We start from the raw sequence: 17,513 nt of genomic DNA, 5'->3' as shown, positions 1-17,513 counted from the left end.
AGGTTGTGGCCCAGATCTGTCAGGTTGGAGGATCTTTTCCTTGGCAAATTCGTTACGGGCATATGTAACCCCTTGGAAAGATGATATGAACCATTCATCTGATAGGCATTGCCATAGATGGGCTTCTGGGTAAATAACATATTACACGGACAGATCTATAGATCTGATAAATGGCCCCAAATAGGGAGTTAAAAACAAAAATGTTATATGGTCCATAATCAACATGGACAACTCATGCAGCCAGTAGCTGTCCCATCACTGTCTTGTGGATGACCCACTAGATGGATGGTTTAGATTATCTGACTCTATCCAGGCATCATGGATGCCCCATCGTAAGCCAAGGCAATGGAAACTCAAGTGCAACAAAACAAAGACTCCCCAAAGACTAGAAAGAAATTTTTTACAGAAGTCTGTAAAACCTGCTGTTAGAATTATCGAGGACAAAGTTGTTGGCCACCAAGTTCCTGCACAGAACACACCAGGAGCCACTAATCAGTACCACTATTATAGGCAGTTAGGCACCCAGATCTTTGCTAAGCCTCACAAATGCCTCTCCACACACACATATACACCAAAATCTGAGCCGTGCATCAGGCAGGCCACACCGTGTAGATCATCATGAGGAACAAATATCAACCCGAATCATCAGATGGGCCACACATGTACAGCACTGATGGACAGCTTAAAAATAATTGTTGTGGGTCCCCTTTCAATGTACATGTGAGGGTCACATGATGAGTGTGATGCAGGGCTTGGTCATCTACTTGGTCAAGCTTGCATCATACACAGCTTGTATGTCCTGCAGGAGTTACAGGTCAGCATGTGTGATCATATGAATGTGTATAAAGTTAGCTATGGGATCAGCAGAATACCGGGCACCCAATACAGTGATAAGGCTACCACACGATCCAAACCATGTTGATATATTGCCAAGTTGGGTCCTTTCCATAGATGGCCACTATTAAACCACTATGAACGAACAATCCTAGACAACCTCCAATTGAATCCATTTTTGTCTTAATCATCCACTCAAAGACAACCATTTTTATTGGATTGGGTAGTCTTCTTATATAATTTTCAACCAAGGGCCACCCACGGATAGGACCCACCACCCCCACGTGACATGTATTGTGCAATGACGGTCCCTCTTGACCAAATGTGCCAAAGGCAAAACTTCTCTACGTTCTAAGAAGGAAACAGAGTATGATAATTCATTGAATGATAAATTAGTCGTCGGAGATGAAAATGGATTGCAATGAAACTCAAAAAATGAAGATGAGAAGGATGAGAGTCATGAGACATACAGCTGTAAACCTTCTTCCCTGGCCCAAGAGGGAAAGCTTCCTGATAATTCATTGTATGATAAATCTCTGCAGCCACAATGGATAAGAGGGTATAACAAAGAATGGAGTGGATAACAAATGGTATTCTTGTTGATAGAGAAGAAAAGAAATTGATGAACTTGTGAAGAGTGAAATCTTAGAAGAGAGTAATTATAGGATACTACACAAAGAATACTTGGGTTTTCAGTTTGTATAAGTAGGGACATGTTTCAATGATCCAGATTCCAGAATATTGGTCTATCAGGTACCACCATTGATGGGTCATCTCGTAAAAGTATCCTGAATTGCAACCCAAACATTTCAATTTGACTTGCAAATAGACTGCTAAGAAGACAAATTTACACTTTCAACTGAAAGAAGGAAAAAGATTGGGTGCTAGGATATTCCAATCTGGGAGATTTTGGGCAATGGTCAATCCATGGATGGGCCCTATGGAATAAATGGTCTGCATCACTGAATGATGGGGCCCAAACATACAAACTGAAAGGTGGAGTATATCGTGCAAATCTTGTATTGAGGTTCCTATAATTCCTCATGTACTGTTAGGCATACTGAATAAAATTGCGGTAAGGAACAGATCTATAAAAAGCAACAACAGATCTAACAATATGCAATAAGGACCCAAAGCAATTTCCTAAAAGAGTAAACATAATCAAGACTGTCAAGTTAATAAAATGAATCAGAGAAACATGCGACATCAGGTGGGCCACACATGTTTAAAAAAAATTAAAAGGACGGTCAAAAGAAATCAGCTGGCAGACCACACATAACGCCTATTCTTGACCAACGTTTTCACCAGCCAGATTTTTCATCCACAAGACATACATGGTGGGGCCCACCTGCCATCCATGGGAGGTCATGAGTATCTGCACCAGGGCCAGCATAGTGATCATACATACATATTAAGGAGCCCTGAACTTTTCTGAGCAGGCAGTGTACCAGATAACCTGTTGTTTCCAAGAAATCTACACATTGAGAAGATAACAAACAAAGATTAGATCAAAAAAAATCAAGTACAGACTATATGTTAGGGCTAAATGATCCAGTAAAAGTTATAGTAGTCCTAGTTGCTTCAGGCCACTTGAAGAGTTCAACAAATTGCTCCGAGCTGTCCATTAGATATGGCACACATGTTACGGGTACCATGCAAATATCACACCGATTGGATAATTATACACATGATCAATAGCCTATAAAAAAAAACAGGCCAAGATTAATTTTTTCATGTAAATATAGGTCCAATCAACAATTCGGGACATCCATTAGTTGGGGACCACCAAGGATCACCTTCTTTCTAAAGCATCATTTTTATTGGGCATCCTAATTATCCCAACCATGGCTTAGAAATGAATGACCACAAAAGAGAAGGCCAGCTTATCGATGGATTGAACCATCTGATTGTTTTTTTCTTTTTGTTTAGGTGGCAGCCCATGAAAATTGGGTTCTGATCCCAATGAATACTCCAGATTATTGGACTGCCCAAATGTCCTAATGTAACTAGGAGCACCATAACTTGTAGTGCATTGAGAGCACTGGATCATTTCTCTATGTTAGGATCTTCAATGGTCAATGCACATTAGTTTCTTACAAGTAAGCGAGAGAATTCAAATTGAAGAGAGAGGCTGGAATTTGGCCACTGAAATTGTTGAAGCTCAAATCCCTACCAGTATACAAAAATAAGAATGGTGGAAATAACAAAGGTGAGATGTGTTACATAAAGTATCAATATATGATCCTCAGGCCACAACTGTATGAATGGGGCCAATGTTTCAACTTTCAATGGTCTGATGGGTTCAACTCCAAATGGTGGATGTGTTAAAGAACACTTAAATTGAAAGATCATAACCATAAATCTGTCCCTTTCCCCATTGAATGTAGACTGTTGCAGCATATCTTTCAAAAAACAAAAAAAAAAAAAAAAAAAAAAAAAAAAAGGCAGCTGATTGAGGGATTAGGATTGTCTGATCTGGGAGAATTTTGATTGAAGCATTGGCCCCACCTACTTAAGGGGATCTTATCACTCAGTCAGCAAATGGAAAATTATAGAGTACTGCCACAAGACACATAACAGGAATGACTTACAGCTGCCTCAATGCTAAGTACTCTCCAATGTTGGATGGAATAATACTGGAAATATTATTATTTCTCAAGATTCTGCAGAAAACATGAAAACCGCTTGTGAAACATCATTCCAACTCTCATAAAATGAAGAGAATAATAAATTTTTTTAAGTATATAATATTGATACATTTATCAGGACCATGTGATCTTACAAGATGCTTAAATCCTTCAGATCCTTGATAAAATCCAATGAAGAGCCCCCATTGGATACTTCACTTATTCGCCTGTATGATTATACTGTAAAGTCAGCAAAATAAGAGAGGTAATGGCCCAAAAATATTTTAAGAATTAGAATCAACAAGGAATATAAATACTCACAAATCTTGCAATGAGGTCAAATTAGATAAACTAGAAGGTATTGGACCCTCAAAAGAGTTCCCCTGAAGCCGCCTGCACAAAGAACTAACTGCAGAGTTAGGACAGTTAGAAAGAAATAAATGTTGTATATTTTACTTTCAGTGCTTCCTCAGGACACCATACTGTTTTCTTAATAAAATAGTTACGGATGTTGTTAGCTCCCTAACTATCAACTTTCCCCAAATTCCCTTCTCATGCTCTTCTCCAATAACATGGTATCAAAGCTAGGGTTTCTCCAACCCTAGTTTTGCTACCTTCCTTCCTCCATCATGAACATTATCATCCTATTTGGGTTCATCATCTTATATGATTGGCTGCCGACAAGACTTCAACCTTCCTCTTTCAATGGTCTCTTGAAACTGGAGATTGTAGAGGCTCGCATTTACATGACTAACATGCTAGCACGAATCCGCCCAGTGTCAAGCCCAGTCCAACTGTTACACTCTTGCCTCAATGAGTGGCAAGCAAGGTAGGGTCATGGAGGGGTAGTTGTCAGGCAAATCTCAAAACATGAAGGCACACAACTATTACACCATCAGAACGAAAGAGGAAAGCGCATGCTCAAGTAGTCGCATGCAAGGAACAGTGGGAGTTCAACGATATATGTTTACCAAACACCACTCACATGCCAACACACTCATGCACAATAATTCGCATTAGCCTAATTATTGTGCGTCACGACGTCATCTATTAAAGGAATTTTTCAAACAGTTCAAGATCTCTAGCATGCAATGCAAGACGAGCTTGTTGGGCACTATTCAAATGATAATAATATGACACAATAAATAAAAAAAAAAAAAAGGATAATGGGTATGAATTCTTGATATAAAGAGTCAACAAACTAACACCCTCGTCTACCATGCAATGCAAGATGAGCTTGCTAGGCGCTATTCAAATATTAATAATATGACACACAAAAAAAGATAATGGGTATGAACACTGTTGTCAAAATTACTATTCTATCACAAATTGTATCGTAAATCATAAGATTTTTTATATTTTCTTTAAAATATGAAAAATATAAATAAATAAATAAAAAATAAAACTTTAACACTTTCATGACATGGTATTACTTAAAAATTAAATGATTCATATCCTTCCTTCTTCCTCTTCTTCTTTTTGTTTTTTGTCTTTCTAGAAATTTTCCTTATAAAACAGAAGGATCCTTTAATAATTTATGTTGTTGTGACCTTTTTTTTTTGTAGAATCACATTGGAAAAGCAACATTTGATTCCATAGACCGGTGAAAAAAGATATTTGGATTTCTAACTATCATTCCGCAATACATAAGTCAACATGATCATAACCATCCATCAAAACATTCTAGATAAGTCATATATTAATTTGGTGTTTCGAGCCATGAAGAAGTAAGAAATCATAAATAAATAAATAAAATAAATAAATAAAAACTCTAGGAATTAACATCGAAGAGAATATTTATCATTAAAAAAAAATAAAAACGATGAGGGCATCATTTCACGTATACCCTTGCATACGTATCAGAGAAGGAGGCGAGCCACACTGATTTCCTTGTGGCTAGGCGAGTATCTGTGATCATGCTGAAGACCCCATGTGCATGTGCGAGCATCTAGAAGACCCCACACTGGGAATATGCACATAGGTTGCTTTATGGAGTAATCCAGACCGTTAGATTGAAGGGACGTGACGATCGGGCCATTGGATCACATGATCGGGCAATTGATTGTGGATCGTCCACATTAGTTTTTCTCAGCTTTTATCAACTTATAAGATTTAGTTTTGTTAATGTTATGTTTGTACGCTATTATAAGTGTTTTTAGTTAATTTTAATTAGACTAGGGCTATTATGAGCAATTTTAATTTTAATTTTAGTTAATGTTATGTGTTTATTGTAATTTTTGGAGTTTTATGAAGCCATAAAAGAGAGTAGGCGTATGACCCTCTCCCTCATTGGATTTTGTGATTAAAAAAGAAAAAAAAGCTATTGCTTTCTTTTTCCATCTTCATGCGATTTGAAGATACTTCCATGCGATTTGGAATGGAGATTGGTGCGAGGCTAATCTTCATCAACGAAGGTGCGAGGTCTCCATCTATCCTCACACCATCTTCTCTCTTCCCCTCCATCAAGGTACCTTCTTCATGTTCTTCGATTCTCCCATCCTAAAACTTCATCTTTTCATAAACCCATCTTTCCCTTACCGATCTACAATCCCAAACCTGAACCGACCTAACCGTCCATCCCACGCCACACGTGTGATTTTACGGCCACACGTGTGAATCCTGTGGGTTAGCCGTATGGCAACGCCTTGCCCCTTTGGCTTTCCACCATCCTTATATCAAAACCCCTTTCTTCCATTCCCAAAACCCTAACCCTAAACCTAAAATCCCTAATTTTCCTACTTTCCTAAATTACCCAAACCCTAATTTTTACCCTAGGTTGTATTAGGCCTTTTACTTTGAAATAGACTATATCTTATGCTAATTAGATGTCCCTACATTCATTAGATCCTAGTTTCGTTTTATATAATGATCTTGTGTGATGATGTTGGTAACTTATGCTAGGATCATGCATGATGTTCTTTTGATTTTCATGGGATTCAGGATGATTATGAAAATGCTTGTGTTTCTTTGTTATTTGTTTTAATTTTGCTACTTGATCTCACATGTAATTTGGTTCATGCATCGGTCTTATATCAAAAAAGATCTAGGATTTAACATTGAAGAGAATATCTATCAATTAATCTCTTAAAAAGAACAAATTAAATAATACCTTTTCTAAACGATTCGTTTTTCTTTGAAAGGGTTTTTCTAAATTATTCTTAAAGCCCCACCAATTTATAAACAAACGAAAGCTGAGTGACGCTTAAAATAGAAAAAAAAAAAAAAAAAAAAAAAAAAAGAAGAAGAAGAAAAAGCAAGTATAATTTGAATCATAAATCAGGATTTGAATTGTAAATCATAGGATTCAAATCATAGAATCGTAGGATTCATATGAAAAGGGATTCAAATCATTTTGCTTAAGATTCGACTCAAATTATAAATCGTGGGATTTTGACATCACTTGGCATGAATTCTTGATATAAAGAATCGACAAACTAACACCCTCTTTTGCTGCAATACCAGAAACTTCATCAGACTCTCCACCTACAAGGATTAACATTATGTTTATCCTAAAAGAGATGTCCTGAATTCATTAAACAAAACGATAGTTTCGTAGGTTTGGATCCATTGGTGGATGTCCTTAAAAAATGATTAGATGGCATTTCATGAAAAAAATATCATTTTTTAATTGTCACAGCTATTCGCTGATAACAAAGATAAGTTTTGGAGAATTCCTTTGTGTTTTCTCTTCTCTACATTGCTTTGCCCCAATAGGGTTGATGTAGAGATGTAAAACATATACATGGAAAGTAAATCAAATTAGAGAAAGAGATTTGATTCTCTATAGTTAGAAACTAAAGCTATCATTTGTTCCATTAAGAATCCAATTGCAATGTGACAAGAAGTAGGACCTACAGAGAATATAAACACAGCATGGAGGTTTAAATCCAGATTAGTAATCAGTTTATAGTGACCAAGGACTCCTATCCATATAAAGGTGATTAGGTACTCTAGCTAAATATGTTAGTCGGTCAACATGTAGCAGCTTGTGCAGCTGGGAGCTCCGCTTTCATAGTGTGATGTAGGCCTTCTATAACAAAAGCACGAAAAGTGGAGAAGATAAAAGGAAATCTCATAACACTATCTTACAAAGAGGTAAGATTTGTCAATTTCCCAATGAAGTCAGGTATCTTGCCCATGAACTGATTGTCTGATGCCCGCCTGAAACCAAAGAACTTCCATGTAAATTCTGGGGTAATATAATTTCATGAATTGAAAGAATGGTATAATCACAATCGCTTACCAGATCCGCAAGTTTCTTAGGTTGGAAAACGTTGAAGGAATTTCACCACTCAGTCCAGAACTATCAATGTAACTGTAAAAGTGAAAGCAGATCATGGATTTGACTGTAAGATTTCTCCCTGTGATTTCTCTTCATTCATTTTGAAAACTTTGAAAACTATATAGGGGCGATCTAGTGCCAACGCTTAGTGTATCGAGAAAAGATCACATGCTCCAATTGTTGCCCAAAAGATTGGATACTACAGAATTTGAAGGAATGAAGAACTTGAGAGAGAATTAGTGAGGTGGTTCGTATCCTCCCTCCCTTTAGTAATATTGCTCAGAAGTTACATGGATAAGAGCTAAGAGAGATCAGGGAGATTAAAAAGAGATCACAAATAATAAAAGATAAACGCTAGATACAGTGCGCTAGAGGAGCAACTAACTATTTGGTGCCTCAGAATAGTATGGTGCTGTGCAGAAGCAACAAATACAGGTACACTTCTAACACACACCCTCAAGCTGATGTATATCTAAGATGCTAGCCCAAAATACCCCTAGAAGCCTTCATGAAGATTTTTGGCTAATTGATCCTTTGATTGGATGAACGGCATGGTTAGTAATTTCCCTGTCATCTTCTTCCCCCCAAAAAAAAAGTGATGATCAGCTTCTATTTGTTTGGCCCATTCACGAAAGACCGGGTTGTTGGCAATGCGTATGGCCAACTTGAATGTCATAGCGGAGAAGAATGGGTGTACTAGACTCGAATCCCATTTAGGGGAATTCTTTTGAGGGAGCACTGATTATTTCTTTCCCCCAAATGACCCATAATGCTACAACAAAGGCCAGCTGTCGCACTATCAAACCTTGCTACCCAAGCCCTCCTCCATGCCAAGCCATGAGGTCTTCAATTATCCTCGGCACAACCAACAACATATTTAAAAAGGCAACGAACATATACCACACCTTTTTGAGTGAATGGGCAATAGATGAAAAGATGATTAATTGATTCTGCATCATTCAAGCACATCACGCAAATGTTGTGAAGCACCAATAACCTTTTTAAAGATTGTCAATAATTAACACCCTCAAGGTTGTCAATAGTTAGCACCAAATATAGTGTCACCTAAGGTAGAAAGAATGAGTAGACAGTGGGTGTAGATATCATTTTGCAAAGATTTCTAGAATTTCATAAAATGAGTAGAGATGTCAAGTCCCTGACACCCTTTTCATTAAGGCTCCTTGGCACAAGAAAATTTTGATTGATCATAGGAAACAACAATTTTTCTACCAAGAAATGGTAATATATGGGTCCCCCCTTTGGGTAACTCAAACTCAAACAATTATCAAGAGCCTTATCATGGAATATGCCAAGCCAAAACATCTTCCCTCTCAAATGATCCAAGCAACAGAAATGGGGGTGCACAAGTGGATAATTATAACCAATGGTCCGCATTTATTGGGGACCAAATCAAATGGTTAGGATCATGAAGCAAAGACATCGTTGGTGTGTCTTCTATCTAATGGACCCACCACATGAGTGGTTTAGACTGCCAAAGGCATACCACTTCTAGAATTTGTTCAGCCAAACAAATTGCTCAGTTAAATGTTTTTTATTTTCTCCTTTTCATCATGATACTAAATATGGAGTGGGTATGTAAATACCAATACATGTATGGATACAGTTGGGCACTTTAGATTAATGTTACCTAACCACCAAAACACCTACCTTTTCCATTCTGATTCATGCAATCAGGATTATAGGTCATTTGCTATCTAGATCACTATTTCTACAAACCCAAAATTCTGGCTATATACTCTTATTGTAGACTAATTTGCAAATTCAAAATGTTGAGGTTTATACTTTGATTCAGGCAATAGCACACATAATATAACATTATGGATGCAGGATCATCGTCGTCGTCATCTAAGCCTTGTCCTAATTAGTTAGGGTCGGCTATGCAAGATGTATGGCAGTAACATTCATCACTTCATATAAATATTGCAATATTAGTTCATATATAAAACTATATTGCACAAAGTTAGGGCCTATTAGGTAGCAACAATAGTTTAGTCTTGAACAAACTATTTGATTTAAGCAATTTGGGCTTAGCTACCTGTCTTAGACAAACTATTTTGATGTTGTTTGTCAAGCACTTGGAATAAGCAAGGATTATTGGGTGTGCGGGCACTTGAAAATGTATGATGGTGGGTGGCACATGCAGGGTGCTCAAGGATATCATCATCATCTAAGCCTTATCCCAACTAATTGGGGCCAGCCATAACTTTAGTTTTACCATTGGTCATCAAGTCTTTTCTTACTACCTCCACCCACATCCTTTTGGGCCTTCAGCTTGTACCGACTCACTCCTAACCGGCACAGTTATTGGTCTCCATTGCACATGACCGAACCATATAAGTTAACTTTCCCTCATTTCATTACCTATTGGTGCTACTCCTAAAATCCCTCGAATGCATTCATTTCTAACTCTATCCTTCCTTATCTAGTAAATCATCCATCTCAACATCCTCATTTCACCTACACTCATCCTATGGACACGGTATTCCTTAGCTACCCAATATTTTGTCCCATAAAGCAGGCTGGTGATATAGCCATCCTATAAAATTTCCTTGTCAGTTTCAGTGGTACATAACGATCACATAAAACACTAGAGGCACATTCCCATTTCTTCTACCCCGCTTGAATTCTATGGGCAACATCCCTCTTCATCTCTCCACTCTCATGAATTATTGACCAAAGATATCCAAAGTGGTCATTTGGTGGTGCTTGAGGATATACAGTGGCAAATGTGATGCGCTTGATGATTTATGGTAGCACACATGGATGGCATATTCTTCGCATGCACGGCTCGGTACGGCTCTCACATGCAGCACATGAAAAGCACTTGAAGGTCGATTGTGTCACATTTGTGGCACTTGAAGATGGATGGTGTCACTTGAGACCCATTGGCATGTGTGGTACATGTGTGCCACCACCAAATAGTCCGGCACATACCATAATAGAGACAAGCAACTCAGATTTTTTTAGGAACCTAAAAGGCTCTCCAACAGGGGAAAAAAAAGAGAGAGACCAAGTTCGCAGTTTTCTTGATTTTGGTGCAAAGCAAAAAAAATCCTGGGACAAGATGATAGTCCCAGACAAGCAGGGGCTGAACTTTTGCTTCTACCAAACAGTCCCTTAATATACGTATTGGAGCAACCCATAAGAGCCTACCCATGTACCTCATGTTGGAAGAAGTAGCATACTGCATACCCGATGCGGACACAAGTGCATTCAAGGTGTACCAACGAAGAAAGCGCCAACCACAAGTGCCGTCCTTGTGGATAGGCGAATATTGAGGAGCTGAAGACCTTTCACATGTGATTGGACATATAGAAGACCCCACTTAGGGAAGACACATGTGAAGGAAGATTGGAGAAAGATGACCGAGCGCCCAAACTTTTCCATACTTATGTTATTTGCACGTTTTTTGACTTAGTTAGGGGTCTTTTAGTAATCTTATATCTTTATTTGCTTATCCTATGGGTATTTTAGTAATTTTATGTCTTTATTTGCTTATTTAAGTGGGGTAAAGCCCTAAACACGAATTTCAACTAGTGATTAATGAAAAGCAAACCCTTTGGTTGCCTCCTTCCTCTCTTCTCTCTAATGGTGCTTCTTCTCTCCCCTTGATCTTCTTCTTCTAATTTCTTCTTGTGCCCCTCCAACTTCCTCAAGGTAATAACTTTCTTCCTTCTATTTTTCAGTTTTGGCTAATTCTTCTTCGATCAAAATCTTGAGAACCGATCTAAACCCTAAATCCCCAAATTCTCAAATCCCTAATCCGAGAAACTTCTTGGTTCTTCGGACTAGTGATCTTCATTGATCGATTGGGTGTGACCATGCAAGATCGGGAGGTCTCATCCTTCCGACGGATCCAACCTAAGTAGTAATTGAATTCCATACTCCATGGTTGTAGTGATGGCCCGCTTCATTGCATGTTTCCTTTATGATTTTCTCAGTTATGATGATTCTTGTTAGAATTTTAGATCATTTATTCCTTTTATTCCATTGTTTAATTATCTCCATGAGCATGCATCATAATTAGGGCTGTCCTGCGTCAAATTTGGTATCAGAGACAGGTTTGCATGGTTTTTGTCTAGATCGAGTTATCAAATTAGGGTTTCGATTTTTAGGTTTAACTTAGGAAAGTTCCAGGTTTAGAAAGTTTTCAATTTTAGAAACTTTTCAATTTTAGAAAGTTCCTAATCTGGAAAATTTTCAGATTTGAGTTGTTTCCTGTTTCAACTTAATTGTGTCAGTTCATAGTAGTTTTGCATTCATCGCATTCATCTTGAAAGTCATAACACCTAGTAGTCTAGTTAGGTAGAGTTTGGTTCAAGTCTTCATTGTATGCCCACGAGAAGAGGTAGAGGTTTCGGACTTCAACCTACCATGAATAACGAGCAGTTATCTGAGCAACTTGCTCAATTGATACAAAAGATAACCGCCCTAGAAGCGGGTCAAAGGCGTGAGTTTGCCCGCCTTGAGAACCAAATTACCACTACCATGACTAAGGTGGAGCAACTAGAGGCGTCCCAAAAGGAAAACCCCGCTGTAGGGGAAGATGCGCACTCCCAAGTGGAAGGAATCATTGAAGAACGTGCTACCACACGTGGTGGTAGTGAGGATAGAGATCGTGGTAACGGTCGTGGTGTGGTGCGAGAGGCACGAGCCACATGTGGTCATCAAGACCGTTATGATCCAGATGAGCGTGCGATGAAGAGTGTGAGAGTTGAGGCCCCGAGTTTTGATGGACGCTTGGATCCCAAGGCATTCCTTGACTGGGTTGCTGACATGGACCACTACTTTGAGTGGTATGGCATGTCAGAAAACTGTCAAATGCAGTTTGCTAAGATGAAGCTTGTGGGTCAAGCCAAGCTCTTCTGGACCAACACCGAGTGTAGGATAGAGAGAGTTGGTAGAGCCCCTATCACACATTGGTATGAGATGAAAGAGAAGTTGAAGGAGAAGTACCTTCCTCTCTCATACCGTCAGAAGCTCCTTGACCAATGGCAATCCTTACGCCAAGGGTCAATGCCTGCCGCTGACTACATCGCTAAATTTGAAGAGTATGTGATGCGATGTGATATCCGAGAAGACCCTCTAGTAACGCTCTCGCGTTTTAAGACGGGCCTTTGTGCGGATCTTCAGCGCGAGCTTATTACTCGGCCCTTAACGGACTTAGATGAAGCATATCAAGTCGTACAGGAGTTAGAGCAATATCTGAAGGCTCTTGTCGTTCGTCGTTTTGAGTCCCGAGACTCCAGATGCTAGATCTAGTTCCCAAGGAACTAGACCTAATATTGGTGGTCAACCTAGGGCACAGCGACCATTCCGTCTAGGCCTAGGGAGGACAAGGGCAAAGGGGTTCTTGGTGCCGGTCCTAGTAACATGAGCCAAGTGAGGTGCTATGAGTGTGGCAACCTTGGCCACATGTCTAATCGTGTCTACGAAGAGCCGTGGGAGAGCCTTAGTTATAGGCGAGTCCCACGAGGGTGGAGATGACCAGGGTGATTATGAAGTTGAAGAGTATCACCCCGAAGGAGGACTTACTGATGAAGAAGTGGATGGAGAAGCAACGCTTGCGATAGTCAGGCGTGTGTTAGCTCAGTCTAGAAGTAGTGTTGACTGGCGTCGAAGCACTATCTTCTACACTATTGCCAAGTGTGGTGAAAAGAATTGTAAGGTGATAGTGGACAGTGGAAGTTGTCAGAATGTGATTTCCACTAGCACCTTAGATCGCTTAAAACTGAAATCCACACCTCATCCAGACCCGTATAAAGTTTCTTGGGTTGACAAGACATCCCTACCTGTCACCCAATGTCTAGTCCCCATTGAGTTTGGGTCATACAAAGAGTCCCTGTGGTGTGATGTTTTACCTATGGATGTGGGACATGTTATCCTAGGTAGACCGTGGCTATTCGATAATGATGTCACGATCTTTGGCCGTTCGAATGCGTGTACTTTTATGTATAATGGTAAAAAGATCAAACTTAATCCCATGCCACCTGAGAATACACTAGGGAAGAAGAAGGATGAGAAGGCAAGTGAGCCTAAAGAAATGGGGAAATCCAAACCTAAGTCTTTACATATAATCAGCGCAAGAGAGTTTGAAAAAGAGGCTAAGGAGGATTCTATGGTGTATGCCCTTGTGGCTAGAGAAATTACACCTGAGGTTCCATTAGAGTTGCCCTGTGAGGTGACCTCGGTCCTAAAGGAATACGGTGATGTATTTCCCGAAGACTTACCGAATGAGTTGCCACCTATGAGGGACATACGGCATGCTATTGATCTTGTCCCGGGTCTACTCTACCGAACCTTCCTCACTACAGAATGAACCCCGGCGCATGCAGAGTTGAAGAAGCAAGTTGATGAGCTTCGCAAAAGAGTTTCATCCAAGAGAGTATGAGCCCGTGTGTCGTGCTGCATTGTTGACGCCAAAGAAAGACGACACGTGGCGCATGTGTGTGGACATCGTGCCATAAACAAAATTACTGTCAAGTATAGGTTCCCTATACCTAGATTTGATGATATACTTGACATGATGGCCAGGCCTACTATATTCTCTAAGATAGACCTTAAGAGTGGATATCACCAAATTCATATACGCCCAGGAGATGAGTGGAAGACGGCGTTTAAGACGAAAGATGGGCTGTATGAGTGGTTGGTCATGCCCTTCGGCTTGACTAACACACCCAGTACTTTCATGCCGGTGATGACACAAACTTTGAGGCCGTTCATGGAAAAATTCCTAGTGGTGTACTTTGACGATATTCTTATTTATAGTACCACTAAGGAATCACACCTTGAACATTTAAAAAAGGTCTGTAGTGTCCTTAGGAAGAAAAAGTTGTACGCTAATCTTAAGAAATTTGCATTCATGTCTAGCCAAGTTGTGTTCTTAGGATTTATAGTGCCATCTGAAGGGATGCACGCAGACCCTGAAAAAGTCAAGGCCATAGTTGAGTGGCTAGAACCAAGGAACATTCATAAGGTGCGAAGTTTTCACGGCCTAGCAACTTTTTATCGTCGGTTCATTAGGGGTTTTAGCACGATCATGGCTCCCATTACCGAGTGCATGAAAAAGGAAAAGTTCGTGTGATCTAAAGCTGCCGTCAATGCTTTTAAAGAAATTAAGGGCAAGATGGTGGAAGCTCCTATCATGTGTCTACCTGACTTTTCTAAAGTCTTTGTAGTAGCGTGCGATGCGTCTGGTGTTGGTATAGGTGGAGTGTTGAGTCAAGAAGGACACCCAGTGGCCTATTTCAGTGAGAAACTAAATGAGGCAAAATAAAAATACTCTACTTATGACAAAGAATTTTATGCAGTAGTGCAATCTCTGAGACATTGGCGACACTACCTCTTACCGCAAGAATTCGTTTTGTTTTCTGACCATGAGGCTTTGAGATATTTGCATTCTCAGAAGAAACTCAACCCAAGGCATGCTAAGTGGGTAGCGTTTCTTCAGGAATATTCGTTTATTTTGAAACACAAGGTCGGGGTTGAAAACAAACCAGCGGATGCCCTTAGTAGGAGAGTGGCGTTGCTCAACTCCTTGAGTGTAGAGGTAGTCGGATTTGAGCAACTGAAAAATGAATACCCCATATGTCCTGATTTTGGGGGTACTTACGCGTCGCTCTCTAGTGACCAGCATATTATGGGTGAATATGTTCTTAAAGATGGCTTTCTTTTCAAGGGAGACAGACTTTGTATTCCCCGTATGTCCCTTCGTGAATTCCTCATCTGGGAGCTTCATTCAGGAGGGATAGCTGGCCATTTTGGTCGTGATAAGACCATTGCCCTCGTGGAAGATCGTTTCTATTGGCCAAGCCTCAAGCGAGACGTAGCCAAAGTTTTAGGGCAGTGTCGAACATGTCAGCTGGCAAAGCAAAGAAAGCAAAATACTGGGTTGTACACGCCATTGCCAGTGCCACATGCTCCGTGGCAGGACATTAGTATGGACTTCGTGCTCGGGCTTCCCAAGACTATAAAAAAGCACGATTCCGTTTTTGTCGTTGTGGACCGTTTTTCTAAAATGGCGCATTTCCTCCCATGTTCGAAGACGTCAGATGCGTCTCATGTTGCTCGTCTCTTTTTTAATGGTGTGGTGCGTCTCCATGGGTTACCTAAAACCATAGTGTCTGATTGTGATGTTCGATTTACTAGCTATTTTTGGAAGACACTGTGGCACATTATGGGAACTCGTTTGCAATTTTCTACTGCTTACTACCTACAAACAGATGGTCAAACTGAAGTGGTAAACCGTAGCCTTAGAAATCTTCTACGTTGTCTAGTGGGTGAACATGTTAAGACTTGGGACCTAATTTTACCAACTGCTGAACTTGCTTATAATGGGTCAGTTAATAGATCTACAGGGTTGAGTCCTTTGAAATTGTCCGTGGTTATAAACCTAGAATGCCCATAGATCTCTTACCTATGTCTGTTACCCAAAGGTCTTCCGAGTCAGCCGATGTATTCGCACTCCTTATTCATGATTTGCATACACATATTAGACAGCGGTTAAATAAGAGCAATGATGATTATAAAGTTTCAGCTGATTCTCATCGTAGAGTGCAAGAATTTCAAGAAGGAGACTGTAATGATGCGAATAAGGCCAGAGCGATTCTCTCAAGGATCTGCAAAGAAATTACAAGCGCGTAGTGCTGGACCATTCAAGATATTACAAAAGGTTGGGTCCAACGCGTATCGGGTTGACCTTCCACCTGAAATGAGCATTAATCCAACTTTTAATGTGGAAGATTTAGTCCGTGCCCATACTCCCATTGTTGATACATCGTCCCTTTCATGGCCTTTTTCTGAGTTTGCTACCCAACCCCTTCCACCCCCTCCTCCACCCATTACCCATAAAGAAGCAATTGAGGAAATCTTGGATGACGAGATAGTATCCACGAGAGATGGGGGTTTCCAAAGGTATCTTGTCAGGTGGAAAAACAAACCATCGTCTGAATCTACGTGGCTGTCGGGCAACGTATCGGGCGACGCATTGCAGGGTATTGGTCCAGATCTACTCGAGTGCTACAAAAGTTTCAACTCGTCGGAGTCGAGTTTTTCTCACCCGAGGGGAATTGATGCGAACACAGGTGCATTCAAGGTGTACCAACGAAGAAAGCGCCAACCACAAGTGCCGTCCTTGTGGATAGGCGAATATTGAGGAGCTGAAGACCTTTCACATGTGATTGGACATATAGAAGACCCCACTTAGGGAAGACACATGTGAAGGAAGATTGGAGAAAGAAGACCGATTGCCCAAACTTTTCCATACTTATGTTATTTGCGCGTTTTTTGACTTAGTTAGGGGTCTTTTAGTAATCTTATATCTTTATTTGCTTATCCTAGGGGTATTTTAGTAATTTTATGTCTTTATTTGCTTATTTAAGTGGGGTAAAGCCCTAAACACGAATTTCAACTATTGATTAATGAAAAGCAAACCCTTTGGTTGCCTCCTTCCTCTCTTCTCTCTAATGGTGCTTCTTCTCTCCCCTTGATCTTCTTCTTCTAATTTCTTCTTGTGCCCCTCCAACTTCCTCAAGGTAATAACTTTCTTCCTTCTATTTTTCAGTTTTGGCTAATTCTTCTTCGATCAAAATCTTGAGAATCGATCTAAACCCTAAATCCCCAAATTCTCAAATCCCTAATCCGAGAAACTTCTTGGTTCTTCGGACTAGTGATCTTCATTGATCGATTGGGTGTGACCATGCAAGATCGGGAGGTCTCATCCCTCGCCGGATCCAACCTAAGTAGTAATT

At 40.0% G+C, this 17,513-nt stretch overlaps 1 protein-coding gene across 12 annotated transcripts in view; it reads right to left on the bottom strand.

Moving 5' to 3' along the window:
- Positions 1 to 17,513, bottom strand: part of LOC131220909 (probable LRR receptor-like serine/threonine-protein kinase At1g56130) — a 49,857-nt gene that overhangs the window by 17,961 nt on the left and 14,383 nt on the right. For 8 of the 12 annotated variants that reach the window (XM_058215832.1, XM_058215834.1, XM_058215843.1 and 5 more), the window contains 9 exons: positions 7,705 to 7,776; positions 7,551 to 7,622; positions 3,783 to 3,854; positions 3,617 to 3,688; positions 3,426 to 3,497; positions 2,932 to 3,003; positions 2,243 to 2,308; positions 1,305 to 1,370; positions 405 to 464 (listed from right to left, as the gene is read on the bottom strand). In XM_058215832.1, coding sequence (XP_058071815.1) covers positions 405 to 464; positions 1,305 to 1,370; positions 2,243 to 2,308; positions 2,932 to 3,003; positions 3,426 to 3,497; positions 3,617 to 3,688; positions 3,783 to 3,854; positions 7,551 to 7,622; positions 7,705 to 7,776 — 624 coding nt within the window. The remainder of the gene's footprint in view (positions 1 to 404; positions 465 to 1,304; positions 1,371 to 2,242; positions 2,309 to 2,931; positions 3,004 to 3,425; positions 3,498 to 3,616; positions 3,689 to 3,782; positions 3,855 to 7,550; positions 7,623 to 7,704; positions 7,777 to 17,513) is intronic. The other 4 variants (XM_058215833.1, XM_058215835.1, XM_058215836.1 and 1 more) reach the window with 3 other exon arrangements.

This window comes from Magnolia sinica, chromosome 12 (assembly GCF_029962835.1).
Source record: "Magnolia sinica isolate HGM2019 chromosome 12, MsV1, whole genome shotgun sequence".
NCBI classification, from domain to species: Eukaryota; Viridiplantae; Streptophyta; class Magnoliopsida; order Magnoliales; family Magnoliaceae; genus Magnolia; species Magnolia sinica.
This window is presented reverse-complemented; position numbering and strand designations above follow the sequence as displayed.